Genomic DNA, 27,688 nt, shown 5'->3' with positions numbered 1-27,688 from the left:
GGAACAATGCCTGCAGATCAGGGCAGTCCTGGGAGGAGGGAGGTGCAGGAGTGCGGGGACCCCGGCGGGGAGTGGGGATATATTTAAATCTGGGGCTTCAGGTGCTAAATCCGAGTCCCCACTCACAGCTGGACAAAGTGTGGAGGATGGGACAGCCCCTGGGCTGTGCATCCTCAACCAGGGCTCATCCTTGGGCCTCCAATTTCCAATTTATTTGGGGGGGATAATCAAACAGAAGAATATGAAGCCTGGAAAGATCGTCAGAAATGATCTCATCTGATTCTTTCATCTGACCAGCAGGGACACTGTGGCCCAGGGAGCATTTATCTTTGGCCCAAAGGTCACATAGCAGACTGCAGTCCAAGCTGGGATGACAGCCAGACTCTCCCAACCTCCAGCCTTGTGCTGTCACTCCTCCCAAACTGACTTGGAATCCCCCAGGTCGTCCATTCAGGGGTGCAAGGGGGCCCAAAGGAAAGCAGACTAAAGGACTTTGGCTGCTGGGAACACCCAAAGGCCTGCACTGGCCCTGCTCTCTACGTGGCCCTGCCCCAGGCAGCATTCCCAGGGCGCAGAGCCAGGGCTGCAGAGGGAGGGAGCCAAGGGGAGCCTCCCTCCCTGCAGCTTCTAAGGGAAAAGCGTTGAGTCGGCAGCACTGGAGAGGGAGACAGCTCCTGGCTGGCTCCAAGCCTTCGGGCTTAGAAAACCTGACCTTCTGAGGAAACGGGGATGGAGAGAACAATCAATGGGACTTGGGGAGAAACAGGCTGGGGACACAGGAATGGTTTTGTCAAGGGCCAACTGTGTGCCTGGCAGTATTCCATACCACCCTCAACAGCTCCTCTGCAGAGAAAAGCTGCTCAACCCACTTCACAGGTGAGGAGGCTGAGGTCTGAAAAGCCAGGCAACTCACCAGGTTCTGGGGCCAGCTCATTTGGCTCCCGGCCATGCAATGCCCAGGAGAAGAGCCTCCTGTCCCTCTAGGTGCAGGGCAGCTGGCAGGAGTCAGAGCAGACAAGAGAGAACTCTGGAATATTACACTTCAATATTTTCCCTCCCATTAGCTTTGACTGTGCCTGAAAATTCCTCCATTTGTGCGTCATCCGTTGGTATCCCAGCCTTTCTGACGATCTCCTCAGCTGGTCAGGTGGCCTGGAGACAGAGCTCTAGCCCTGGGGCAGACAAACCTGGGTGATGACTCAGCTCCCCCTCCTAGCTGTGTGGCCTCGGGCAAGTTTACCTCTCTGAGCCTTGGTGTCCCTGGGCCAGATAAACATGGGGAGGCCAGGACCATCGGAGCCGACTGGTGGAATGTCCGATGGGGACGCTCCCCACTGGCCACCCATCAGTAAAGCTGTGTGCCCTTTCCCAGGCACCCCTGGGACCAGGACAACAGCATGACCAGGAGGAGCGCAGGCCCAGGGTGGCTCTCATCACCCTGCTATCACCCCCAGCAGCAAAGGAGTAACCCCAACGCAGAAACCCAGGGTACGGGCCCTGTTTCCGCAGCCACTCCCCACCCTTTCCCCTGCCCCCAGAAGGGGGCTTTTCTGCCCCACCCATTCTGTGGGCCTTCCATGTCTTGACTCCCCTAATCCTTCCAACAATGCTCTGAGGTAGGCACACGTGTTACCTTGTCTGTCCATTTTACAGACGAGATAGATGAGGCACATACTGACCAAGAGCCAAGCCCCTGGCCACCATCCTGCACTCGCCCACGTTCCAGCCCAGGGTCAGGAGAGGGTGTGAAAATAGGCACATTCAGTCAGCGCTTACAAAGCACCGCGGGCTTCATGTATTTAAAAAATAAAATGTAAAGGAGACAGGACAGTAAACATGATGATTTCTGGCGTCCGCTATGTAGGCTGTGAGTGGCAAGTCACAGATCTAATTGTTCAAGCGCAGAGATCAATTTCAACAAAGGAAGACGCGAGCGCCTCCTGCTGGGCAGAGCCCCCGCGCCCGGGAACCTGGGACGCTCCCCGCCCCCCGGCCCCTGCCCCCCGCCCGTCCCACCAGCCCGTCCCCTCAGGGAACTTTGGGGCAGGCCAGGGCGCCCATGCACTCGCTTCTTCCTCCAAACCCCCGCAGTCCCCGCAGCAACCCCCAACCCCCACACACAAACCGGCTTCCTCCCGCGAGGAGAGCCCCGGGCCTGGTTCTACCGAATCCCCCGCGTTGACCCGCCCAGGGGCCGGGGAAAGTTTCGCTCTCCGGACCCAGGTTCCCCGTCCTGGGCTTTCAGGACTTCGGATCCCAAAGGTGTTCAGCGGAGTTGGGCGGGCTGTCATGTTTTACAAAAGGGGACACTGAGTCTGGAGAGCGCCAGCGCCGCGCCAGGCCCTCTGCCCCGGCGGGAAACCTGCTGATTGTTGGAGGACACTGAGGGGCAGCAACTTCCTCCCCCGACACGACAGAACAGTGGCAGAGCCTGCATGTTGGGGCGTGCGGCTGGCGCCAACCTCTCCCTTTCTCCCTGCAAAAAGAAGGCGAATGACGCCCCCACGCCAGGCTCGGGGAGCCCCTCTCTCTCCACCCGCTTCGGCCTCAAACCCTGGCTTGTGTCTCCCTCTGCATGGCCCAGGGCCCAGGCAAGCGGGACCCCCACAACCACGACAGCGCCAAGGGCCAAGAAGCTGCCTCTCTGGCCTACAACGCCGGGCCTCGCGCCCGGAGGGCGGAGCCGCAGCCGCGCCGGGAAAGTGCCTTTGCGCTTCCGGCGTGGGGCGAAGCCGAGCAGATCCGAACAAGGACGAGTCTGGCCGAGTGCTGCCGAATACAGCCGAGCATAGCCGAGCCTGGCCGAGTGGAGCCAAGTGTAGCCGAATAGAGACGAGTCCAGTCGAGCGGAGCTGCGGGTCGGATACCACGCGGCGACCGGGCGAGGACTGAGGACCCGCGGCGCCCCCTGCCGGATCTGGGGAGCACAGCCGTCCCCGCAGCCCTGCGACAGGCCTTTGAGATGGGTGTGGGAGCCCGTTTTTCCGGATGAGGAAACTGAGTCTACGAGAGGTTCTGAGGCTGGCTCAAAGGCACTCAGCGCTAAGAGGCAGTGGCGCTGGGGTTCAAACCCGATTGGGTGGCCAGGAGCTTACCTGCCACTGCTGCGCACGTAATGGGCATCGTGCGTTTGTTCCGTTCTCCCTCTGGTAGCTGCCGTTTGATACGGCCCAGCAGGGAGAGCCCCTGCCTTCTGAAGAGCAGGCGCAGGGTCTCGGCTGGAGCTCAGAGGCAATACCTGATCTTACAGAGGGAGCGACCAGGCAGGCTCTGGGGCCTGTTGAGCCAGCAGTTCCCCTGAGCAAATATTGACACATTTGCCGGCCATTAAAGCGGACAGGAGGGTGGAGAGGCCACATCCCAGCTCTTCCCCTGCTAGGCTCCGATACACCCCACCCCAACCGTAGGCCTCAGTTTCTCCACCTGTAAGATGGTGACAGAGGATGTGGGTTCCAGGAGAGCGTGAGCCAGAACCTGAGGTGTCTGGGACCCCAGGGGACCCTGAGTGTGGCCCAGGCACCTATTTTTTTTTTTTTTTAAGATGGAGTCTCACTCTGTCGCCCAGACTAGAGTGCAGTGGCACGTTCTCTGATGACTGCAACCTCCGCCTCCTGGGTTCAAGCAATTCTCCTGCCTCAGCCTCCCGAGTAGCTGAGACTACAGGCCCATGCCACCACCAGGCCCAGCTAATTTTTTGTATTTTTAGTAGAGACGAGGTTTCACCGCGTTAGCCAGGATGGTCTTGATCTCCTGACCTTGTGATCCGCCCACCTCGGCCTCCCAAAGTGTTGGGATTACAGGCATGAGTCACTGCGCCCAGCCGGCCCAGGCACTTTTTTTGAGCCTATGAGAAAGTGAAGGTTTGTCTCACCTTCCGCACACAGGTGTGCACTCATGTGTGCCCGTCATTCACCCCTCAGTGTGATGCATGCTGCTGTGAGGCTTGCTGGAGGCCTGCTGGGATTCTGGGGAGGAACCAAGGTCCCCGTGGGGCCTGGGCTGCCCTCTGCCTGTTGGGTCTTCCCGGAGGGTGTTGTCTGCCATGGCTAGTGGCCACCAGGGACACCAGTGGCCTCAGAGCTCTCCCCACCCCTAGCATCACTCCCGTCCACTCAGCCCCCATTTTCATAGTTTTGTTTTTAAACTATGGGCCCTGGACTAGGAACTGTGTTTTGGGTCTGGCTCAGACCCAAAACAGCCCTTGGCCACCAGGCTCTGGACCTTGTTGGAGAGTTTGAAGGAATGAATGGGTTAACCCAACAGGTCCTCTGGGAGACCCAGGAGAGAAGGAGCCATTATGTCCATTTTGCAAGTAGGAATTTTGAGTTTGCTAGCCCTGCCTTAACAAAGCACCACACACTGGGTGACTTAAACAACAGAAACTGATCGTCTCACAGTTCTGGGGGCAGAAGTCCAGGCTTGGCGTCAGCAGGGTTAGTTCCTTCTGAGGGCTGCAAGGGAAGGAAGAGCTGTTTCAGGCCTGCTCCTAGCTTCTGCTGCGCTGGTAATCATTGGCGTTCCTTGGCTTGCGGATGCCCATGATACCTTCATGTTCACGTGGCGTCTCCCTGGGTGCCTGTCTGTGTCTGAATCTCCATCTTTTTTTTTTTTTTGAGATGGAGTTTCATTCTGTTGCCCAGACTGGAGTGCAGTGGCATGATCTCGGCTCACTGCAAGCTCTGCTTCCCAGATTCAGGCGATTCTCCTGCCTCAGCCTCCCTAGCAGCTGGGATTAGAGGCGCATGCCACTATGCCTGACTAATTTTTGTATTTTTAGTAAAGATGGGGTTTCACCATGTTGACCAGGGTGGCCTCAAACTCCTGACCTCAGGTGATCCACCCGCCTCGGCCTCCCAAAATGCTGCAATTACAGGCATGAGCCACCATGCTTGGCCTCCCCGCTTCTTAAGGACACCAGTCGTATGGGATTAGGGGCCATCCCTGCTCCAGTATGACCTCTTCACTATCTACAACTGTGATGACCCCATTTCCAAATATAAGGTCACATTCTGAGGCTCTGGAGGTTAGGACTTCAACATAGAAATTTAGGGGGGACAGAATTCAGCCTTAACACGAATGGATGCCCTAGAAAGCCCTGTGTGACACAGCCTCTGTCCCTAAAAAGGGGCCTCTTCGCTACCTTTCTTCCTTTCACTCACTGCCTTCCTCCAGCTCAGGGCCTTAGCACGTGCAGATACCTCTGCCTGGCACACTTAGGCTGAAACTTCCACTCTAGATGCAGCTCCCACCAGCCCCCAACCCTCCTTACGCTCTCCCAGAGCACACTGCACTTCTCCCTCCCCACTGAGCCCCCAAAATAGGGCTACACTTCCTTGTGTGGTTGCCTGTGAGTGCTAAGAGTGCAGGACCCGTGTCCATTTGCCTGCACTGGCCCCCAGCCGCATGTCAGGTCCTTGCATACAGCGGTGCTCAGAAAAGCCTTTGTTAGCTAAGTGAACTACATCCAGAGGTGAAATAAATGGCCCAAGGCCACACAGTAGGTTTGCTGCGGGAGACATAGGGCCCAGGCCTGCTGACTTTGGCCCCATGACTTTCGGGAAGACATTTCTCCCTCAGCCTTCCAGCAGACTTGCTGAGATGCCCACCAGGGCCTGCCAGAGACAGGGAGTACCCTGAGGCCTTGGCGGGATGGTGGCCTTGCACAGCTCCAGGGGGTGCCCCTCACACTACAGCCTGGCCTTCTTGCCGTGTTTTTTTTGTTTGTTTTGGGTGGGTTTTTTTGGTTTGGGGTTTTGTTTTTGAGATAGGGTCTCCCTCTGTTATCCAGGCTGGAGTGCAGTGGCACAATCTCGGCTCACTGCAAGCTCTGCCTCCCAGGCTCAAGAGATCCTCCCACCTCAGCTTCCCAAGTAGCTGGAACCACAGGCATGAACCACCATGCCTGGCTAATTTTTGTATTTTTGGTAGAGACGGGGTTCCACCATGTTGCCCAGGCTGATCTCGAACTCTTGAGCTCAAGCAATCTGCCCATCTCGGTCTCCCAAAGTGCTGGGATTACAGGCTTCAGCCCGACCGCTCGCTGTGTTTTCTTCTGTGTTGAGTCCTGTGGAGTCTGGCTGTCAACTCCCATGGGTCAGTGGCCTCCACCTGCCCCATCCCTTCTAGGTAAAGAGGATCCCAAAGATCTGGGGACCATGGTCTTTCCTGCCCCAGGCCCTGCGGGTTCCCAGCTCCCCTCTGACAATGCTGATGCTGATGCAGGAAGTCCTGGTCCAGAGCCTGGTGGCCAAGGGCTGTTGCCTGGCAACTGCCTCCGAGAGACAAGTTCAAGGTAAAGCCTCTGGTCTGAGCAACTTCAATGGCTGGAGGAGGAGGAGAGGAGTGGGCAAGGTGCGTTATCATCACTCCTCCCTCCCTGCTCCTGCGCACAACTGCAGAGCCTCCCGTCACCCTACAGCCCCAATGGCTCCCCTAACCCACAGATTCTAGCCGCAACCCCATACAAGCTCCTTCAGTACCCCCGCCCCTTATCACTCATGTATTCAGAGGCACCATGTTGTAGCTTCACAGGAGGTTAGAGGCACAGCGTGTACGGTCCCCCCTGGAGTTCTGACATGCAGTGGCCCCCTTTGTTCATTCATTCCAGATACTCCTAAGAAAGGCCACGGCAGCACTGCCAGGCCCTGGGAACACCAGGCTGCCAGACACACGTGTGTGGGGGACAAGCACACGTACACGCAGGCTGCACGTGAGCATGCACAGGCGGGGACACCCAGTGTGGTGGGGAAGCGAGGGCTGCCAGGGCCAGACGAGGGACCCTGCCCAGGCAGCCACTCCCACCCAACGCTGGGGCCCCAGCAGTTCCTCTGCTCCCACCACTTGCACACCAGCCGCATGTCACACCTCAGTGCACATTCACTCACAGACGCAGCTAAGATGTCCCGACCACCTACTATGCACCCTGCACTGGGCTCACACAAACCTGGACACACAATATCACACCCAGCAAAGGCAGCCACACACAGCAAACCCCACACACGCCCAGACCCGCATGTTGTTGGTTGTTGGTGCCTGGCCCACCTCCCCTAGCCCTTAGTAGGCTGTCCCTGACCCACCCCTGCCCCACAGGCCAGGCCAGAGTGTCCATCACAGTGCCCTACCTTCTCTCTGGCTGGAAATGTAGGCACATGACCCACACCTGGCCAACCATGGCACCCTATCACCGCGTCTTTGGTGATTGGCCCAAGGGACCAGCATGTGACCTAGTTGGAGCCAATCCACTTTCTTCCCTGAAATCTGCTATTTAGATAATAGGGAGAAAGGACATCTACTGCTTTTGGATCAAGATCTATAAGGATGTGGGCTCAGCCCCATCAAGGGTATCTTCCATGTCCTCTGAAGGACCTGGACTCTGGGAGGTCACACCCAGAGGTGTGGGCCAGGGTGCACGGAGCCCACACGCCTGCACATTCACACCCATCTGGACACAGTGTCTGGCGGAGAAATTGGCCCAGGCCACAGCTGTTATCAGGTATCACCGTCTTTATTGACAAGAGCTAGAGACAGAAACAGCAAAGGGTTCCTTAACTGGCCTCCCAGGGACCCTGCTAGGACATTACTCTCCTGTCCTAGGCAGCAAGAAAGCAGAATCAGCCAGAGAAGGCCAGAAGGCCAGGGCATCCCTCCTCCCTTGGACCCTCAGATCTTCCTCAAGAAACCCCAGACCAAGTCCCTGGGCCTCCAGCCTCCGTCTCCACACAAAATGTGGTTTTGCAAACTTCCTTCTCCTCTGACGGTCCCACACTCTCCCCAAGCCCTGCCTCCCTGACCCTTGGCCTCTGACCCCCCAACTGCCCATTTCTCATGGCCTACAGTGTCCTCACCCCAAAAGACAGACACAGGCCACTTGATGAAGGAGAGGGGGGTATAGGCCAAGCCTGAGGGTGAGGGGGGCACCCCCACTTTATAATCTGATACACCCCACCCTACCCATTGCAGTGAGCCTGGAAGTTACCTCACATGACTCATTTTCTCGTTAGATCCCAGGAGGCAGCCAAGCTGGGATTCACCTCCATTTGTTGATGGGGAAATTGAGGCCCGGAAGGCCAATGCCAGCCCAGGACCCTGAGGTGTGCTGAAGATCCAAGTCTCCAAAAGTCTGGTTCCTGTGCTTTCCCTGAGGACCCCTGCCCTCTGCAGGGGGTGGGGAAGCGGAGGGATTTCACTGGGGGTCTCACCCTCCCAGGGCCAGCCTCACCACAGCTCTGAGGGACTATCTCTGGGAGGGAGTCTAGGCCCAGCCTTGGATGGTGGCTGCTCCCCATGGTCCCCCTCGATAGTCCCACTTCAGCCTCTTCTTGTCTTCTCTGGGCCTCCCGACCTGTAGTCTCCAGGATGACAGGGCATGGGGAGGCCTGCTTCCCACCCACCAGGAGCTCCCCAGTCCTCCCAATATCCCTGGTAGCCAGCTCCACCCTAGGGCTTTATCAAGGCCTGAGCCCTTCTTGGCAGCACTCTCAGGCCCCTCAGGGACACAGGCCCTGTGCCTGTCTGTACTCTGTGCATTTGCCGTTGCACCCTGGCTGTTCCACCCTGATCGTGTCCTTCCCTCAGTACTGGTTGGGTGGGGCTGTTGTCGGCAACTCAGGTTCACAGATGCTACCACTGAGCTCAGCCCAGGGGGGCCAAAGACGGCTCCAAGAAACAGATCTGTGCTTCTCCTTCCCCCTCCTCATCCTCCCCTTTCCCCCTTGTCTTCCTCTTCCTTCTTCTTCCTCTTCCTCTTCTCCCTTCCTCTTCCTTCTCCTCACAGCGCTCTTCAGACACTCTGCCTTTCCATGCCAGTCCTCATGGGCTGGGTCCCTGCCTCGGTCTCCAGGAAGGGAGAATATGGGTCACAAGGAGAGGAACAGGGATGGCCCCTCCTGCAAGGAGGTGCCTGGAAGCCCTCAAAAGACCTGGGAACCCCCAGGAGCCCCTACTGCAGCCATAAGACCCAACGTGAGCTTCCTTGGGGATTGGGTGGCTGACCTCAGCAGGGGCAGAGCCAGGCTTTGGGTGGCCTAAGCTTATGCAGTTTGAGGTCCTTCTTTAAGAAAACGAATACCAAATGACAAGTACAAAAGTAGATGCAGGGCCTTGCAAGAGCCCAGGCGGTGAGAGACCCTGAAGCTGGACTTCACTCGCTTCCTAGGAAATTCACCTGCTCTTCCCGTCCAGGAGCACAGGACCTCCAGCACTGACTGCCTGGGCCAAAAGGGCGTGGAGGTTGTTGGGTTTTCCCCGGGTAAAGCCTGAGGCCTCGAGAGGAGCAGAGCTGGTCCAAGGCCTCACAGTCGAGGGGAGGCAGCTGATGTGGGGCCTGATCATTTCTGCCTCACTCCTCCCACCAGGTTAGGCTTTCTTCTGTTTAGGTTTCCAGCCCAGCCCCCAGCAGCTCCTGTGTCCCTGACTCTGAGCCCAAGAAATCCTGGCCTTGGTTTATCCCTCTGAGGGCCAAGATTCTGGTTGATGCCCCAAGACACTCCATCCCTGGGGGGAGGCCAGTCTGCACCCACCTTTTGCCCGCTCAGCCAGGTCAGCCCAGCAACAGTGCCCTCCAAACCTCTCATCTGCCATAGCTCATCCAGGCTGATGACTCCTATCCCTGAGTCACAGAGGAGAAAACAAGGCCCAGAGAGTGGAAGCAACCTACCCACGGTCACACAGCAAGTCCTGGCAGCAATAGCATCAAAGCCCAGGCCCCTCAACATCCCATCATGGGCCTGTGGCACCTTGGGAAGTAGGCCCTAGGCACACCCATGGCTTCTGCCTGTTCCTCGGGCCACCCTGGCTTTCCCCAGGCCCCTACAGGTAGCTGATGCGCATCGTGCTGGACTTCTCCCCAGTGGAGGCCTCTTGAGGTAGGAGCTGCTGCTCCTTGCTGGCCACTCTGCTGGGCGGCCGCTCCTGCCCACTGGTGCCGGGCTGCGTGATCTGGCTGACCCGGCCGTTCATCTCCTTCCCCTTGACCCCCTCCCTGCTCTCCTCCCCATCCTCCTCCTCCTCATCCTCCTCCTCAGTCTTCTCCGGGGGCCCCGCAGTGGGCTCCTGGCTGCGCACGCGGCGGGAGGGCCGCAGCAGGACCCTGCGGAAGCCCTGCTTGAAGCGGTAGGAGAGGAAGCCATAAAGGATGGGGTTGGCACAGCTGTTGGCATAGGGCAGCGCCACCACCAGGAAGTAGAGCCCGAAGAAGGCAGGCTCCTCGGGCAGTGGGCACACCACGTTGACGATGTTGAGCACGTAGAAAGGCATCCAGCAGAGCACGAAGAGCGCCACCACGGCCACCACCATGCGCGTGACCCTGCGTTCGGAGCGCCGCCGCCGCTGGCACGAGGGCGCCCACACCCGGCGCCCGGCTGAGCGCACCTTCACCACGATGAGCAGGTAGCAGAGGCAGATGATGAGCAGCGGCCCGAAGAAGCCCAGTGCGGCCGTGTAGATGATGAAGCCGGCTCGCCAGGCCGCCGCCGGCTCGGGCCACTGCATGTGGCAGGTGCTCATGCCGCGGGGCACTCCCGAGAAGACCACCACGGGCAGCACCACCACAGCTGAGGCCACCCACACGGCCGCGCTGACCGTGCGGGCCACCGGAGCTGTGCGCCAGCGGGCCGAGCGGGTGGGATGTACCACGGCCAGGTAGCGGTCCACGCTCATGACGGTCAGGCAGAAGATGCTGGTGAACTGGTTGATGCCATCCACCGCCATGACCAGGCGGCACATGAGGGAGCCGAAGGGCCAGTAGGACAGGGCGTTCTGGGCAGCCAGGAAGGGCAGCCCCAGCATGAAGAGCTCGTCGGCCAGCGCCAGGTTGAGGATGTAGACGTTGGTGACCGAAGGGCTGGCCGTGTGCCGCAGGACCACATAGATGACCAGCGAGTTACCCAGCAGGCCCACCACGCACACCACCAGGTAGACCAGGGGGATCAGAATGCCACTGACGGCCAGCCCTGCGGGGCTTGGGCCCGCCGACACGTTGCCCAGGGTGGCATCTGGGGGCCAGGCCGAGGAGGCATTCTCAGGTTCTGAGGTCGTGAACACCGATGACGGATGAAGCATGTCCATGGCTGAGGGGAGGGTGGTCAGCAGTCAGCTATTTGCCTGGGGGAAGGAAAAACAGCTGGGTCACAGCAGAGAATGGCTTTCTCTCTGCTGCCCCTCCCATCATGCTGAACCTGGGGACCTGCTGCACGCCCATCCTCCCATCATCTGAGAGATTTCAGAAGATGGGAGGTGCTTAGCACGCACCATCTCATTCACCCTGCACAGCCCCGCAAGGCTGAGTCGTGTTATCCCCTTTTCTCAGATGAGGAAACTGAGGCTCAGGGAGGTGAGGGGATCATTCTCCATCATGGAGTGAGGGTGTGGTGTGTGGCATGAAGTCATACTGTTCCACCAACCAATACCTGCCCTTCCTTTCTACATGTGAGGCCCCAGCTGGCAGGGCCCTGTGAAGTGGGTTGCATTGCCACCAGCAGGTCTCACCCTCACATCTGAAAAACACTGCTTCATATCACAGGACCTTCACCTGGAAACCTGCTCCCTAGATGAACTTCAGAGGATCCATGAACACCCTAAACTCCAGGTGAAGGTTAATGTCAGATCTGTTATCAGATTCTTCACGTTCCAAATGGAGTTAAGAACTACAGGCTCGGGATATCCCCTCCCCTGGGAGTCAGAGTCCTTAGGTGCCCCGTCAGCCTGGGCCATCCCACTGTGCCCCTCTCAAAGGCCCTGCCCAGGAAGGTTGGCTGTGAACCTGGGGGGCAGGTGGCTGAGGCCCCTTCTCCCCAGAGGCCGGCTGGGGTTGGAGAACTTTACAATTCACTTAGATGCTATCCAAGAGTAGCCCCTCCCCCTGGCTGGAGGGACCAGCTGCCCGGAGAAGGGGACATTTTCAGAAGGGATTTGAAGCACAAGCAAGAGCCCCCCACCCCCGCCCCACTCCACGTGCTTTCTTAGTGCCTTTCTCATCCCATGCCCACTCGGAAGAAGCTGGGGCTCCTCTGGGCTCCCCTGCGAGCCTCTGATCCCCTCCCATATGGAGTCTCCAGCCAGCTTTGGACCCTCCCCACTGCCTTCTGCCCCATCACTTTCGCACAGGCACCAGCTCTGCCTCAGTGTCAGGCATCGAATGAACCAGAGAAGCCTGCAGCGGACCAAGTCCAATGCCAAGGGGAATGTCAGGCCCCATTGCAGAAAGCCACGCTCAGGAGGAGGCCCAGGCAGAGCCAGGCTGGAAGCAGAAGCCCCCTCTGGGGCCTGGACCACCCACTGCACCCCCTCTTCCTAATGATCCCCCAATCCCCTGGCTCCTGGCTGTCCTCGGATTCTCCCTGCAGGAAACCCTGAAGGGAGGAGAAATCTCTCAGAGGAGAAGCCCTTCTTCTAATATCCCCGACATGGGCCTGCACTTCCTCCCTCCAATGGGAGCTGTGGTCCACACTGCCCTATATGGATGTGACTGTTGATGTGCAAAGCTCCTGGGAAGGGAAGGCACCCCAAATCCAAAGAAATGCCTCTGAGCATGCCTGGCTATCCCTGCCCCAAGGACCTGGGGCTGCAGTGGGCTCAGAGTGCCAGGCTGGGTGAAGCCAAGGGTAGCAAGGAACCCCTAGGCCGTGGCTTCTCCAAAAGCATCCCGAGCTGGCTGGGCTCAGAGCATCTCCTCCCTGTTCCTGGGGCTGGGAAAAGAGAAGAATTCTGAGCCTGGGTCATCCCCCAACCTGTCCTCAACCCATCCTTCTCCCCAACCCCTCATCAGGTCTCCTGAGCCTGGGACAGCAGCACTAAGGGAGGGGCACCTGGACAGTGGGCTAGAGGATCCTAACAGTGCTTCCAGCTGCTCATCACTGAGCCCTGACTGTGCCAGGTTCCAGGCTAAGCTGGTGAACTGCAGTATCCTATGATGTCCTATGAGGGAGGCACTACTGTCATCCCCACTGCACAGATGGGGAGCAAACGTGAGGTCACATGTTCTGGTCACAGCTAGGAAGGGGCAAATCTGGAAAGATCTGTAGTGACCACCTCTACGCCCGTTCCACAGGCTGGCAAACTGAAGCCAGGCCTGGGAAGGCACCCACCTGAGTGCCCAGCTGGCATCCCTCTTTCCCAGTTGCCCCCAGGGCTTTGAGCTATGAGGATCATGGACTCAAAGCCTAATGGACCCTTAGAGATCTAAAAATAGAATTTTGAATTCTTAGAACAGTCAGCAAATCTTACAGCCATGAGATTTTAGACTCAGTATCCTTGAATCAGAGAATGTTAGAATTTCAGAACGCTAGAATGAGTCCTTCTCAGACCTGGAATTGTGGAACCTGGAACCTTAGAGTCCTGCCTCCTTGGTAGGGGACCCGCGTCACCATCCACCTTGCCGCCCTGTGCTGTGCGCAGATCTTCTTTATAGCATCCCTGCTGGTCAGCCAATCACAAGCCAGGGCTAGATGAGGGAGGGGAGCACCAGGCTCCCAAGAGAAGCAAGGAGCTGGGCAGACCTAATTTCCAGGCTTCAGGGACAGATGCCCCTGGGGTAGCCCTCTGGGGGTAAGCTCTGAGGTTGCCCCACCCCCACGCCTGCCCAGCACACGTCTGTGCACCCACAAGCGCATGCGCTGACACACACATGGTCCTGGCAGGAACACGGCGTGCCTAGCCAGACCCTCCTTTGTACCAGGGCATGCAGTCGCCCCTCCCAGAACCCCCGGCCCCCTCCTGGAAAACTCTGTCTCCACCCTTATCTTGGCCGGTCTTCCCTGTCAAAGTTTGAGGGGCCCAGGGAGCAGAAGCAGAGAAATTACAGCTTTCCACGCACGTAAGCCAGACCTGCAATTGAGGTGCCGTCTTTTCTTTAAAGAGCTGGAATCCTGTGCATGATCTAGTTCATCCTTGAGAAGGAGGGACTTTTCCTCCCTGTCTGGTTTATCTTTGGCACAAGCTTGCCTGAAAGCTGGGGGCGGACTCCTTGGAGGACTGTTCAGGAGGAGACAGCACAGAGAGGGTGAGTGGCTACCATGAGCCCCACAGCCCTAATAGTTCAGGGAGGCCAGGCACTCCAATCCATTTGCCCGTCTCCCACCCGCGAGAACACTGGCTCTTGAATGCAGGGGCCCTGAATGATTTATTACTTAGCCCCAGAACCTAGGACATCACCCAGAACAGCTGTAAATGTGAACAGCCAAGCAGTTCATCAAGGAGAACTCCAAGGTGGGACATTGTCCCCGGATGGAAGCCTCAGACTCATATCACGACATCCTCGAGAAGCCCAAGAGGGAGAGTTTTTAGAGAGGAAGAAGTTGAGGCTCAGAGAGGTTAAGTAAGCTTCACAGGGTCACCCAGCTGGAGAGTGAGAAGCCAGAATTCGAACCCAGTTCTATCTGCTTCTAAACCATCAGTACCTCCTGGCCACACTGGCTCCTCTGAAGGCCTCAGGCTGAGAAGAATCAAAGGCCGTGACAGTCCTGAATAGTGCAGGGCGATGGCCCCTGGCTCTCTGCTTGTCCTCTACACGCTTGGGCCTTCCCCCCAAAGACACCTGGCTTATGCTTGCCAGTGCCGACTGACTCACTGGCACCCCAGGCCTGGGGCCTGATCCCAGGAGCACACCCCACAGGCCCAGCACTGGGGGCTTGGGCTCTGCTGCACAGCGATGATGCCAAATTGCTGTGTGACCTCGGGCAAGTCACTTCTCCCCCCTGCACCTCAGTTTCGTCATATGAAGGACAAGCGGACCCACCTCCCAGGGTTGTTTGCAAAGATTAAACGGAGGCGTGCCAAGCACAGTGCCGGCTATGGAGGGGGAGCTCAGGAGAGCTGCCACGTGAGCTGGGGAAACCAACGACATGATATATCTGGCTCCCTCCAGCCCTGACAGCCTGCGATTCTATGATTCCGAGATCCTAGAATCGTGGCACGAGATTCTGAGACTAATGCCCTTGCCCCTGCAGCCCACCAGGAGGTCACAGGAAGGCCTCCCTCCTGCCTCCCTGGGACTCCCCACCCTCTGCCTCCCCAGCCCCAGCCTCCCAAGTTCATCCTGGGCAGAGCATGGGCTACCAGGACCCCACCCTTCGGGACATCATCCGGGCCCCAGCCTCCTTACCTGCCCATGGGGTGAGGGCTTCCCTCCTTGCCGCCAGGCTGGTTATCATTCTGCTGTCCCCTCTCCCTGCCCAGTCCCCAGGTGCCCCCAGGGCACTCCTAACTGGGGTCCCCACACGGCACCCACTTCTAGACTGCTTGCGGGCTCAGGTCCCCTCCCAGGCCCTCGGCCACAGCTGTCCACAGAGCCTCTCCCATCTGGTCTCCGGCCCTGACTTCCCAACCAGCGCCTGGTACGTCACCCCCCATCTCCAGGACACATCCTGGGTGGGGGGGCAGGGGCAAGGATTGGGGGGAGAAGCTTCCCAGGGTGAAGAAGAGAAGAGGGGAGCAAGGGACGCAGAAGCCAATAGAAATAGAGGGGAAAGGGGGTCGGGAGGAGGTGGAGAGAGAGAGAGAGAAAAAGGGAGGGGGAGAGAGAGAGAGAGGGAGAGGAGACCGTGAGTAGGAGGAAAGGCAGAATGAGGGGGAGTGATGAGAGATGCGTGACAGGGAGAAGACGAGGAGGAAAGAGAGGAGAGGAGACACGGGTGAGAGGGAGAGATGCAGAGAGAGGCAGGAGGGAGGAAGGAGAACGAGGGGGTGGCAGGGAGAGTGACAGAGAGGGACTGTGCCACAGATGGTGACATGGAGCCCGTGGAGGGAGCAAGCAGGGAGGGGCTGAGGGACAGAGAGCAGGTGTGGGGGGTGGGGGGCGGGGTGCAGGTTAAGGGAGGGGGCCCGGAGAGCGAGCAGGAGAGGGGCAGACCCTGTTACCGGGGAGATTTCAGCCACCCACGCCCGTTGGCCTTGGCTCCCGCAGGGAGTTGGAGAAAAGAATGTGCTCAGTGCTCAGGGGAGCTGAGGCTGCCAGCCAGTAGCCAGAGCAGCTCTGGAGGCCACTGCAGCACTGGTCCCCCGGGGCAACAGCTGTGTCCCAAGGCAAGGCTGGGTGTGGGGCTGGCCAGCCCCAGAGTCCACAGTCCAGCCCTGCAGTCGGGCACACCGGCCACAGCACGGGCCACCGGGGAGGCCGGGTGGGGGTCGTTGGTCCTGGGATTGGTTAAACCTGGAGAGCCCTAGGCAGGGTGAGGAATGGAAGGACAGAATAGAGAACCAATATTTTAGGCTTTGAGGGCAAAATCATTGTGCAGTGAGAAAACAGATTTTCACTATTTTGTAACTGACAAAACTCAAAATAGAATAATAATAATTGAGGCCAGTGTTTTGTAATGCAGGTCCACTAATGAGAAGAATAGAGTTCTTTTTAGAGGCATCACATTTTGCTTAATTGGAGTTAGAGTTAGTGTTTCATCAAACCGATTGCAAATGGTCATCCGTAAAAACCATTCTCAGCTTGTAGGCTGTACAAAAAACAGGCAGTGGGTGGGATTTGCCCCGTGGGCCATATTACTGATCTTTGGTCTAAGAGACTCTGGCCTATGGTCCTGAGCACAGGCCCAGCTGTCTTGGGATGCCGTGCCCCTGCCTGTGCTGATTCCTGCCTCAGCACAGGAGTGATAAGGAAAGGAACAGTCAGAGACGGAAGGGAAAAGGACATGCGTCTTGGCTGAGCACCTACTATGTGCCAGGCTGTACCTAGGCTGCTTTCCAAACTGGGCCATTCCCTGGGACCAGGGCTGGACCTCCTTTGTCACTAGGTACCTGGGGCTGCAGAGAACTGGAAGTTGAATTCGTCCAGAGGTGCCACCGTGTGTGAGGCAGCACACAGTAGGACACACCCGCTTCCACCTGGAGCCAGCCTGGTCTCTTAATGCTGCCCCTCCATTTGTCGTGTGCCCGGGGCAAGGCTCCAGGTCTCAGCCTCCCATTGTCCTTGTCTGTACAAGTTCATGAGGTGTGGGTGGGCTCCTGGGAGCGTGTCCTCAGGGTCAAGGGTGGGTTTTCCATGGCACTGATCACCCTCCCCTACCCCACAGCTTCTCACTGCCCTCAGAATAAAGCTCTCCCGCTGCAGCCCACCTGGCACTGCACCCTTGAGTCCTGCCACCTGCGCGGGCCTCCTCCTCTGCTGATTTCCCTCGCCCCTCTGTGCCCTGGGTGCACCCAGCCTCATGTATTCGTTCACTTATTCCTGCAGGTTAGGGTACAGGGGCTGAAGACTGGACAGGGGAGTTTGAGCCCCAGCTCTACCCCTGCCGTGCACTGAACTTGAACTTCGGTTTTCTCCTTCAGTAGATTGTACACACCTGACTGCCTGGCCCCGGGGGTTCTTGTGAAGGTTAAAGGAGTGAATGCTCATCAGTGTGCCCCCCGCCACACACCTCCCCAGCACCGAGCCTTACTGCTCCAGCCTGGAACCCGTCCACTGCTCTCCATCCACAGACTCCCTTCTGAGCCAGGCCACTGAAGGGGTTCAGGACACGCCACCCCAGAATACACCACTCTGGCATATTGATTTCTTTGCACTAAAGGCACTTCAGAAACAGCAGGTGCAGAAAGGGGGCTCTGACCTCCCTTTTTCTTCCTGAAAGCAGGAGCTAAAATGCCCTGTGAAAGACGCCTTCCCTATGCCAGGAGGAGGAAAGACATTACCAGATAAGGAGAGTCGAGGCCAAAAGAGATCTGTACGAACAGATCTTTTATTCCTTATCTTCCTAGTTACACAATTGCCATTCTTTGTTCAACCTGGTACGAAAGCCTTTATGCCTAGTCACTGCTTTGGGTCTTGGTCATCTGGGCGGGGGGTGGGAGGGCTCCCTTGTACATGTAAATGAAGTCTGTATGTTTTTCTCCTGCTGATCTGCCTTATGTCAGTTTAATTCTTCAGCCCAGCCAGAGACCCTAAGACAGTAAAGAAGGGTTTTTCCTCCTCCATCGCATCATCACCTTGCACCTGCTTCCACCCTCGCCCCCTACTCAGCAGAGAGAGTGAGTCTATTATAAACATAAGTCATCCCAGCTGCCTCCTTGAGACCCTCCTATGGCCACCTGTTCCTTGTCAAATAAAATCCGCAGTCCCGACCGCGGCCCAGGGACCCCACGTAACGTAAGGAGCCTCAGCCTGTGCTCCCGCCACTCGGCACTCTTCTCGTTCTAAAGCACCAGGGCCTCCATCTGAACCTCACCGGTGCCGCAAGTCCCTAGCAGGCCACTCCGGGTCCCCCTCTTCACCTTCAGCCCAGTTAGGCATCTGCTGCTCTGGCAGCCTTCTCTGGAGCCCTCCCCTTCTCCAACACTCCCTCCTTCAGGATTCCTTATCTGTAATGCAATGATTTTTTAATTTGCTTTTATTTTATCAAAGTACTGTTTGCAAGTAAATTTAGAAACTAGTAGAATAGTCCCCCCTTTATGCCCCTTATGCCTCAGGGAATACATCCCAATACCCCGAGTGGATGCCTGAAACCGTGGATTGTAGAGAACCTGTATATATATGCTATTATTTTTTCCTGTATGATGTTTTACATACTTATGGTAATTTTTTTTAATAGAAACAGGGTCTCCCTATGTTGGCCAAGCTAGCCTCAAACTCCAGGCCTCAAGCGATCCTCCCACCTCAGCTTCTCAAAGTACTGGGATTATAGGCATGAGCCACCTCGCCCAGCCTGATAATTTTTTTCTTTTTTTTGAGATGGAATCTTGCACTGTCGCCCAGGCTGGAATGCAGTGGCGCGATCTTGGCTCACTGCAACCTCCACCTCCCGGGTTCAAGTGATTCTCCTGCCTCAGCCTCCCGAGTAGCTGGGATTACGGGCTGATAATTTTTTTTTAAATAAAAGGTCTCACCTATGTATTACTGAACCCAGCCTACTAGCGCAGAGCATATAAACAAAGAGAAAAAGTACCTTCCCAATCAAACATGTCCAGCTGTCCAGATAGTGGTGACATTTTCAGCTTGCTATGGTAATATGATCACAACCTTGATACAACATAAATATGTGTATCATCTCATGCTCAATTCCTTATAGACCCAGCTTGGTTCTTTCCAGTATCTCCTTTTGGAGCTGTACCTGATGTTATTATCAGTTTTCATACAAATCCACTGGGGAATGGGACCGTTTTGCTTTTGTTTCTTGTGCAGGAATCACTTGATCCTGAAAGTCTTGTGAGAAGCTGTGGCGAGAAACGGAGTCAACCACACACCGCGATGGTGGAGAAAGATAATGTTTAATTTATAAATTAGGCACAGTTAAGAGACGAACAGCAACAATTAATAATACAATATACAATAGAACAATTATAACAATAGACTGTAACAGAAGTTATGTGATGGTGATCTCTCTGTCTCTGTCTTTTTCTTTCAAAATCTATTAATATTTTTGGACTGTGGTTGACCACAGGTAACTGAAACTGCACTAAGTGGACTACTGTAGTGCTGAAAAGGTTTATAACAACAAAAAACAGCAGTCCTCCCGCATCCCTCCCGCCCCTCCCGTCCCACAGGTAATCCCACCCACTCAGCAATTGCTCCCTCACTTAAACTCTTTCTCGCTAAATATCATATTGATTTTTTTATGTCTTAATCCCTTGATTTTACCCATTATCTACTGACTCCTCTTATAGTAGAGAAGTTTACATTTCCTACACACTCTCACCCCTTCTCCCCATCTTCTCAGTATGAGTTTCTGTTAAATGCATATCCAGTGTTCCCATGATTAATGCAATGTAAATAGTATTTCCTGCTCGGCCAGGAGTTCATCATTGCTTCGTTTTTTTCACTTGCTTCATTTTTTGGTTTTTAAAAATATCTTCGATTTCTTGGACTAAGCATTTCCACACATTCCTACAGCTTCGTAAAAACCACAAGCGGAATTTCCAGAGTCCAGCCTCAGGGACGATTTCGTCGTGGAGACTGTCGAGCTCATCTTATCTGGGCCAGCTGCCCCTTGGGCCTGTGCGCAGCTGACATCCCGAGATTCTCTCCATTGTTGTTTGGGGATTCTCTTCAGCTTTTTCCTGTATGAATCCAGTTTCTTAGATTCCATGTCTTCTTTTTGATGTTTTACTCTCTCATTTTGTGGGGGACTTGGGGTTTTGTTTGTTTGTTTTGTTTTGTTTTTGAGTCAGGGTCTTGCCCTGTCACCCAAGCTGGAGTGCAGTGGTGCAGTCTCGGCTCACTGCCACCCCTGCCTCCCAGGCCCAAGCGATCTTCTCACCTCAGCCTCCTGAGTAGCTGGGACTACAGGTGCATGCCACCACACCCAGATAGTTTTTGTATTTTCCATAGAGATGGGGTTTTGCCATGTTGCCAAGGCTGGTCTTGAACTCCTGGGCTCAAGTGATCCACCTGCCTCGGCCTCCCAAAGTGCTGGGATTACAGGCATGAGCCACCACGTCTGGCCTCCTCTCTCATTTTGATGGAGCGTAGCTCCCAGTAACTTTCGGAGAAAGTGTGCATGTTTCAAAATAGTGAATACCCCTCTCACACTCATTGATAGGTAGGCTAGGTATAGAATTTGAGATTGAGAATGACTCTGACTCAGCTGATGGAAGGCATCTGTCGGTGTCTCTAGGTTCCAGCACAATTCTTAATCCCAATCCACTGTGTAACTTAAGCTAATTTTTTTTTTTTATTATTCTAGAATCTTCTAGGATCTTTGCTTTATCCTTAAATTTCTGAAAATTTTATAATAAGATTTGATTCTTTTTTCATTTGTCATCTGGGGCACCAAGTAGCCTTTTAATCTGAAGATTTGTGTTCTTCAGTTCTGAGACACATTTTTCTATTATTTCCTTCTGTAACTCCTATTATTTGAATATTGGGTCTCCTGGATGAAATCTTTATTTTTCTTGTTGCTCATCTTTATAATTTTGTTCTACTTCCTGGGAGGTTTAAAAAAATCTGTTTTTATCTTCCAGTCCCTCTTTTTTTAAATCAACATATTTTTCATTTCCAAGAGCTCTCTCCTGTCTTTTATTTTATTTTATTTTTGTTTGTTTGTTTGTGTTTTTTGAGACAGACAGAGTCTCACTCTCTCACTCTGTCCCAGGCTGGAGTGCAGTGGCACAATCTCAGCTCATTGCAACCTCCGCCTCCTGGGTTCAAGTGATTCTCCTGCCTCAGCCTCCTAAGTAGCTGGGATTACAGGCACATGCCACCACACCCAGCTAATTTTTGTAATTTTAGTAAAGACAGGGTTTCACCATGTTGGTCAGGCTAGTCTCAAACTCCTGGCCTCAAGCAATCCATCCACCTTGGCCTCCCAAAATGCTGGGATTACAGGAATGAGCCACCGCGCCTGGCCTCCTCTCTCCTGATTTCTGCCTGCTCCTTTGCTGTGGCCTTCTATACTTATTTGTGGATATACGTTTCCTTATCTCTTCAAGGATGGCAATGATGGTTTTGTCAAAGTTTTCTTCTGCTCACTGCATCATCTTTATTGTTTTCTGATATTCCTTTTCTTCTACTTTTTGATTGGGTCTCTTTCATTTATCACTTGGGGCAGTGCCATCATTAGAGCCTTCTTCAACCAGTCATCCTGTGTTAGCCACTCCTGTTTCAGAATGAGGCATTAAGCCTGGGCACGGTGGCTCATGCCTGTAATCCCAGCACTTTGGGAGGCTAAGGCAGGCAGATCACCTGAGGTCGGGAGTTCGAGACCAGCCTGACCAACATGGAGAAACCCTGTCTCTACTAAAAATACAAAATTAGCCTGGCATGGTGGCACATGCCTGTAATCCCAGCTACTCGGGAGGCTGAGGCAGGAGAATCGCTTGAACCCAGGAGGTGAAGGTTGCGGTGAGCCGAGATTGCGCCATTGCACTCCAGTCTGGGCAACAAGAGCAAAACTCTGTCTCAAAAAAAAGAAGAAGAAGAAGAATGAGGCATTAAAATCTGACCAGAGCTCAAGAGAAGTACTTGTACAATGGTGGGCATCACTGTGGGGCAGCTGGATCTTTTGTCAAGGACACCCCAAAGTCAGCATCTGTAAGACTTTTCTCTGGGGTGACCAGATCCTCCAATTTCTTTCCTGGGGTGAGTGTATGGCTGGGTGCTGGCACCCCTGAAATGGGCCAGGGAAGGGGGCTGCGGTCACCATGTTCAGTATTCAGACTTTCACTTAATCTCCTTGTATCAGTCAGATAGTGCTACGTAACAAACAACCACAAAAATCTCTATGGCACACAACAATAAGTATTTCTTCTCTTCACACATGTTCAGGTCAGCTGGGATGAGTTGATCTAGACTGGGCTCGACTGGGCAGATCTGCGTGAAGTTGCAGGTCTGTAGGTCAAGCAGACAGCTCTATTCTGCGTTTCTCCTTTACTCTGGGAACCAGCAGGCTTGTCCAAGGCATGTTAAGTTTTTTGGCTCCACAAGAGAGCATGTCCAAGGGGACAGGCCCATGAAGTCTCTCCTGATGCAGTTGTCATCCCAGTAGCCACAGCAAGTCACATGGCCAAGCCCAGCATCAGGGGAGAGGGGAAACACGCCCCTCCCATGGAGGGTGTGTCAGTATCTCTCTGGAGCGTGGTAGGAATGATGGGTAGGGAGGGTAGGAGTGGACGAATGATTATTTGCAAGGCATCATTAAATTGACAGCATCTCCAAAAGCAGTCTGGTGCCTCACCCCCACTCTGCCCTGTAGCGAATGTCTCTGGGTCCAGAGAACTCTGGCTGAATTCTCCCTGCTGGGGTTAGGGAGGGGTGGGTGCCTGACCACATAATGGAAAAAAGAAGATCTGGGGTGGTGCTGGGGGATCTCACTCCTCCTAAGCAGACTTCCACACAACCCCCTGTTTTCAGCCTTCTGCCTCACCATCCATGATGTCTGGGTTCCCTAATTCTGAGCCTCCCCAGGGTTCTGCAAGACCAGGTGATTTGCATCTTTGCCGTCTCCAAAGCCCCTACTCCGCCCCACCATGTAGCAGCAGGCACTTAGGTTTGCCTTCCTCAGCTCTGTTCAATCATTTACCACCCTCCATCTGCTCTCGCTGCTCATACATTGTGGTTTGGGGTTACAGGTGTCTCCTGGCTTCTTTGAAGCTGGGAGTTTGTGTTTCTGTTTCTTGTTCTCCTTCTTGTCGTGGCTGCTCTTCAGCGAGGAGGCGGGGGTGGAAACATCTCTACCCTAGCGCCTTGAGACCAGAGTCTCTTCCTTTCTGCATTGAATATATTTCTGTGATCTGTGGATCAAGCCACATGGTGGATGTCTGTTTACACATCTGTCTCTCCCACTGGCTTCTGAGCCACTGGTGAGCAAGGGGCTGTGCCTCACCCCTCTCTGCACCTCCGGCTCCTGCCACAGCTTGGTGTGAAGCACATAGTTAGTTGGTGGGAACTGAATTGATTGAATTTTGGATTCTGCGAAAAACTGCTCATTTTACCTTCCTTGAGCTCCTCTCCAGAAGCCTTCTATGGACATCCTGGATCTGCCGCTCCCTCTCCGGGACCTGTCCTGCTCTGCCTCCCATATTGTGTGAGAGCTGGATGGAGTCAGATGTCCCCAAATGTCAACATCTCTCTGGAGCGTGGTAGGAATCGTGGGTAGGGAGGAGAGGTCAGAGATCAGAGGAGCAGATAATGAAGAGTCTAGACTCCAAAAAGTCAAGGTTTCAGTATCAGTGCCTGTGTCACAAACCACCCCAAAATGTAGTGGCTTACAATAGCCATGTCATTATCCCTCATGATTCTGTGGGTTGGCTGGGCTTATTCCGGCCATTCTTTGATGGTGGCTGGCCGCGAGTCACCTGGAGACTCAGCTAGGCCGGCACATCCAGGTCAGCTCTTGTACATGGCTGGCACCTGGCTGGGGTGGTTGGAGGCTGGGCTCAGCTGGGTCGCTGGCGTGGTTCGGTCTCTCTATTTTCATTAAAGTCCATTCTTTCACCTACTTACTCATTTGTACAAATAACATTCATTCTGCATGGATTAGGTGGCCAGGACTCACTAGGGCCTTAGTGTAAAACAAAACACACAGGTCCTTTTGTGTGTTTGAGCTTACAATCTAGAAGGGAAGCACTTTTTGAATAAATAGACCTATTTAATAAACAATTATAAACAGTGATGAAGATTGTTCTTCAACAGAGGCACCAAGAGAGAAGCAGGAGGAAGAGGTGATTGAGACTGAGTGTGGGGTGATTGTGGAGGAAGCTCTGGGAAAGTAGGTGCTATGTGTGGAAGGAGCGGCTTAAGCAAGGGTCCCAAGGTAGAAGGGGCCTGGCACACAGTGAAAATCCTGGGAGCAGCCTGCATTAGTCTGTTCTCACACTGCTAATAAAGACATAGCCCCAGCCTGGCCAACATGACAAAACCCCATCTCTACTAAAAATACAAAAACTACCTGGGTGTGGTGGCACATGCCTGTAGTCCCAGCTACTCAGGAGGTTGAGGCCGGAGAATTGCTTGAATCTGGGAGGTGGAGGTTGCAGTGAGCTGAGATCATGCCACTACATTCCAGCCTGGGCAACAGAGCAAGACTCTATCTCAAAAAACAAAACAAAATAAAAAATAGAAGTAAAGACATACCCGAGACTGGGTAATTTATAAAGGAAAGAGGTTTAATTGCCTCACAGTTTAACATGGCTGGGGAATCCTCAGGAAACTTACAATTATGGCAGAAGGGGAAGCAAACGCATCCTTCACATGATGGCAGGAAGGAGAAGTGCCAAGCAAAAGGGGAAAACCCTTATAAAACCTTCAGATCTTGTGAGAACTCACTTACTATCACGAGAACAGCATGGAGGTAATCGTCCCCCTCCCCCATTATTCAATTACCTCCCACTGGGTTCCTCCCACCTGGATTATGGGATTTAATTACCTCCTACTGGGTTCCTCCCACCTGGATTATGGGATTCAATTACCTCCCACTGGGTTCCTCCCACCTGGATTATGGGATTCAATTACCTCCCACTGGGTTCCTCCCACCTGGATTATGGGAACTACAATTCAAGATGAGATTTGTGTTGGGACACAGCCAAACCAGAACACAGCCCTTGTGGCTGGAGCTTTGCAAGGAAAGGGAAGATGGTGCCAAGTGAGATCTGGAGGTAGAAACTGACAACATCCTATAGGCCTTGTAGGTAAGGGAGGAGGTTTCGTGCCAAATGTCCAGAGATGCCACCGGAGGGTGTTATACAAGGGATGGTCTGATCTGATTGGTAGTTTAACGCAATCACTCTGGCCGCTCCGTGGAGATAAACCATGGCCAAGGGCAAGAGTGAAAACAAGAAGGCCAGTCAGGAGGTGTGAGCATTAGGATTGGTGCTCAGCAAATATTTCCTTTCCTCCAAGTCCGGGAAGAGTTCCTGTCCCTGCCCCATTGGTGGTGTTGGGCTCGGCCATGTGAAGCATGAGCAGAGGCCTTAAACACTGCATGGTTTGGCTTGGCTTCTCATGCTCCTGTGATCCACCATGAGAAGGACATGCCCCAGGGAATGTGGGCCTAAGGAGGATGAGAGACAGGTGGAGCCGACCCACACGCACCCACAGCCAGGACCAAGACCACCCATCCCCAGCCTGAAGCCAAGTCACCAGCAAAACCCTCCTAAGTCAGCAGACCCACTGTCCACCTACAACTAGTGAGTGTGAGAATACAGGCCTGCTGCTTCTTACCTCTGGATTTCAAGGTGGTTTGGTTTGTTACACAGCATTATTGTGCCAATCGCTGACTATGACAGGAGGCTACCACAGGGAGGATACAGTGCTGGCTTGGACATTAGAAATCATGAAAATGCAGAGAAGGGGGCGCCAAGGAGATTGTCGGTGATGGGTTGGAAGTGGAAGGTGAGGCAGGAGGTGTCAAGGAGGACTCTCAGGTTTTTGGTTTGAGAGCCTGGATGCATTTACTGAGTGATGAAGGCTGGGCGGGGCATGTGAGTTTGAAATGCTCAGGAGACATCCAAGCAGAAGGGCCATTTCCTGGGGCTTTCTGCTGGCTGGACAGCCTCCCCACTGGCCTGTGAGCTCCTGAGAGCAGGCTCATGCTTGACCCACCCCCAAGCCTTGGGCTTGACACACGGTCTCAATAACTATTTGCTGAAGGATTCAATGACTGAATAAGTCTGTGGTTCTATCAGCATTTTTGACGGCACAGTTGTTTGTAAATGAAGAAAATCCCCAGGCCACCTGGTGGAAAATGGAGTATAGGCAGAGAGAGGGAAGACAGGAGGCCAGTGAAGAGGCTGTGGCTACTGTCCAGGGCAGACATGGCAGGGGTTAGGTTAGGGAGCAGCGTGGGGATGAGGGGTGGATTTAATAGATAGAGGCTGAATTGTCCAGGCTTGGTGGCCAGTGAATGCCAGAGTGAAAGGATCGGAGGAGTCTGGGGGACCCCAGGCCTCTGCTTTGAAGAAGGGACAAGGAACAGCCAGTCTCTAGAATAGAGAGCAACAGAGGAAGTGGTCTTGTCTGGCAGGCACTGTCCTCAACAACCAGGCCATGATTTCGTTGCAAGAAGGGGCCAAGTGAGGCACGGAACCTGCTGCCAGCCCAGGCCTGGCACTAGGTGGGCACTTGGGAGGGGTTGTTGTCGCATGAAAGAGCAAACCATGGTGTCAGCTCCTGCCCACAACCAGCAAGTCTTCCTGTTTCAAAACAGGTTCTCACTGACTTCCCATAAGCTTTCTCTTTCCTGTATGAGGGGCCTCCATCCTCAGCCAATTAGCAGAGCAGAAACAAGTGGCTCACCCCATGTGGAGTGGCTGCTGGGAACCATTACACAGTGGGAAGACCACTGCACTAGGAGTCCTACCACCTCGGTGACAAATGCTGTCAGCTTACAGCAACAAAAGGCATGACCAATGGTGACATAAACAATTAGGTGGTTTCATTTTCTTTAGTTCCCATAACAAGGCAGCTGTTAGCACTGGCTCAGCTGCCCACTGCTGCTGCCAGGAACCCACGCTCTTTTTATCTTTCTGCTCATCCACTCTCAGCATGGGGCCTTGTATCTTCATGTTTGTGGCTTCGAGCTCACAAGACGGCTGCTGCAACTCCAGACATCCCATCAGTATTCAGGCCAGAGGAAGGGACAGGACAAGGGGCACTGTCAGCTGGGCCTGTCTTTTTTTTTTTTTTTTTGAGTCTTGCTTTGTCGCCCAGGCTGGAGTGCAGCAGTGCGATCTCGGCTCACTGCAAGCTCTGCCTCCTGGGTTCACGCCATTCTCCTGACTCAGCCTCCCAAGTAGCTGGGACTACAGGCGCCTGCCACCACGCCCGGCTAATTTTTTGTATTTTTTAGTAGAGACGGGGTTTCACCATGTTAGCCAGGATGGTCTCAATCTCCTGACCTTGTGATCCGCCCGCCTTGGCCTCCCAAAGTGCTGGGATTACAGGCATGAGCCACCGCGCCCGGCCTGGGCCTGTCATTTTTTTAAGGAAGAAAACAACTTTCACAGAAGCCATCTCTCCAGCTAACTTTCACATACAGCTTCTCGGCCAGAACTATGTGGTCTGAAAACCCCAGCGACAAAACCAGCTGGAAAAACAAGTATTTTGTCGGTGTTAGGTACGTTGCTGCTGTGCACAAAACTAGGATTCTGTTAGCAAGGAGGATGGGAACAGAGGTAGAGGGTGGGAAAGTACAGCATCTGCCTTGTCAATTTGAGCCAAACTGCCCTCCCGCATCCTTATCTCCTCTTCTGCAAACTGTGGCTATGAGTACCTAACTTGGAAGGCTATTACAACATTAAATGAGATAATATGTGCATG

At 54.4% G+C, this 27,688-nt stretch overlaps 2 protein-coding genes across 6 annotated transcripts in view; both read right to left on the bottom strand.

Moving 5' to 3' along the window:
• The window catches only part of CIMIP4 (ciliary microtubule inner protein 4), a 302,707-nt gene that overhangs the window by 204,592 nt on the left and 70,427 nt on the right, over positions 1-27,688 (bottom strand). The window lies entirely within an intron of this gene.
• Positions 7,486-24,382, bottom strand: SSTR3 (somatostatin receptor 3). 5 transcript variants are annotated; one of them, XM_058430967.1, is made up of 3 exons: positions 15,098-15,764; positions 13,822-13,968; positions 7,486-11,100 (listed from the first exon to the last, which is right to left on the bottom strand). In XM_058430967.1, the coding sequence occupies exon 3, from the start codon at positions 11,062-11,064 to the stop codon at positions 9,808-9,810; it is 1,257 nt and encodes a 418-aa protein (XP_058286950.1). In that variant the 5' UTR covers positions 11,065-11,100; positions 13,822-13,968; positions 15,098-15,764; the 3' UTR covers positions 7,486-9,807. The 5 variants fall into 5 exon arrangements, with proteins under 5 accessions (XP_058286950.1, XP_031994214.1, XP_031994212.1 ...); XM_032138323.2 differs by lacking the exons at positions 13,822-13,968; positions 15,098-15,764 and adding an exon at positions 24,321-24,382; XM_032138321.2 differs by lacking the exon at positions 13,822-13,968.

The sequence above is a fragment of the Hylobates moloch genome, unplaced genomic scaffold (assembly GCF_009828535.3).
Source record: "Hylobates moloch isolate HMO894 unplaced genomic scaffold, HMol_V3 SCAFFOLD_19, whole genome shotgun sequence".
In the NCBI taxonomy this organism is placed as follows: domain Eukaryota; kingdom Metazoa; phylum Chordata; class Mammalia; order Primates; family Hylobatidae; genus Hylobates; species Hylobates moloch.
This window is presented reverse-complemented; position numbering and strand designations above follow the sequence as displayed.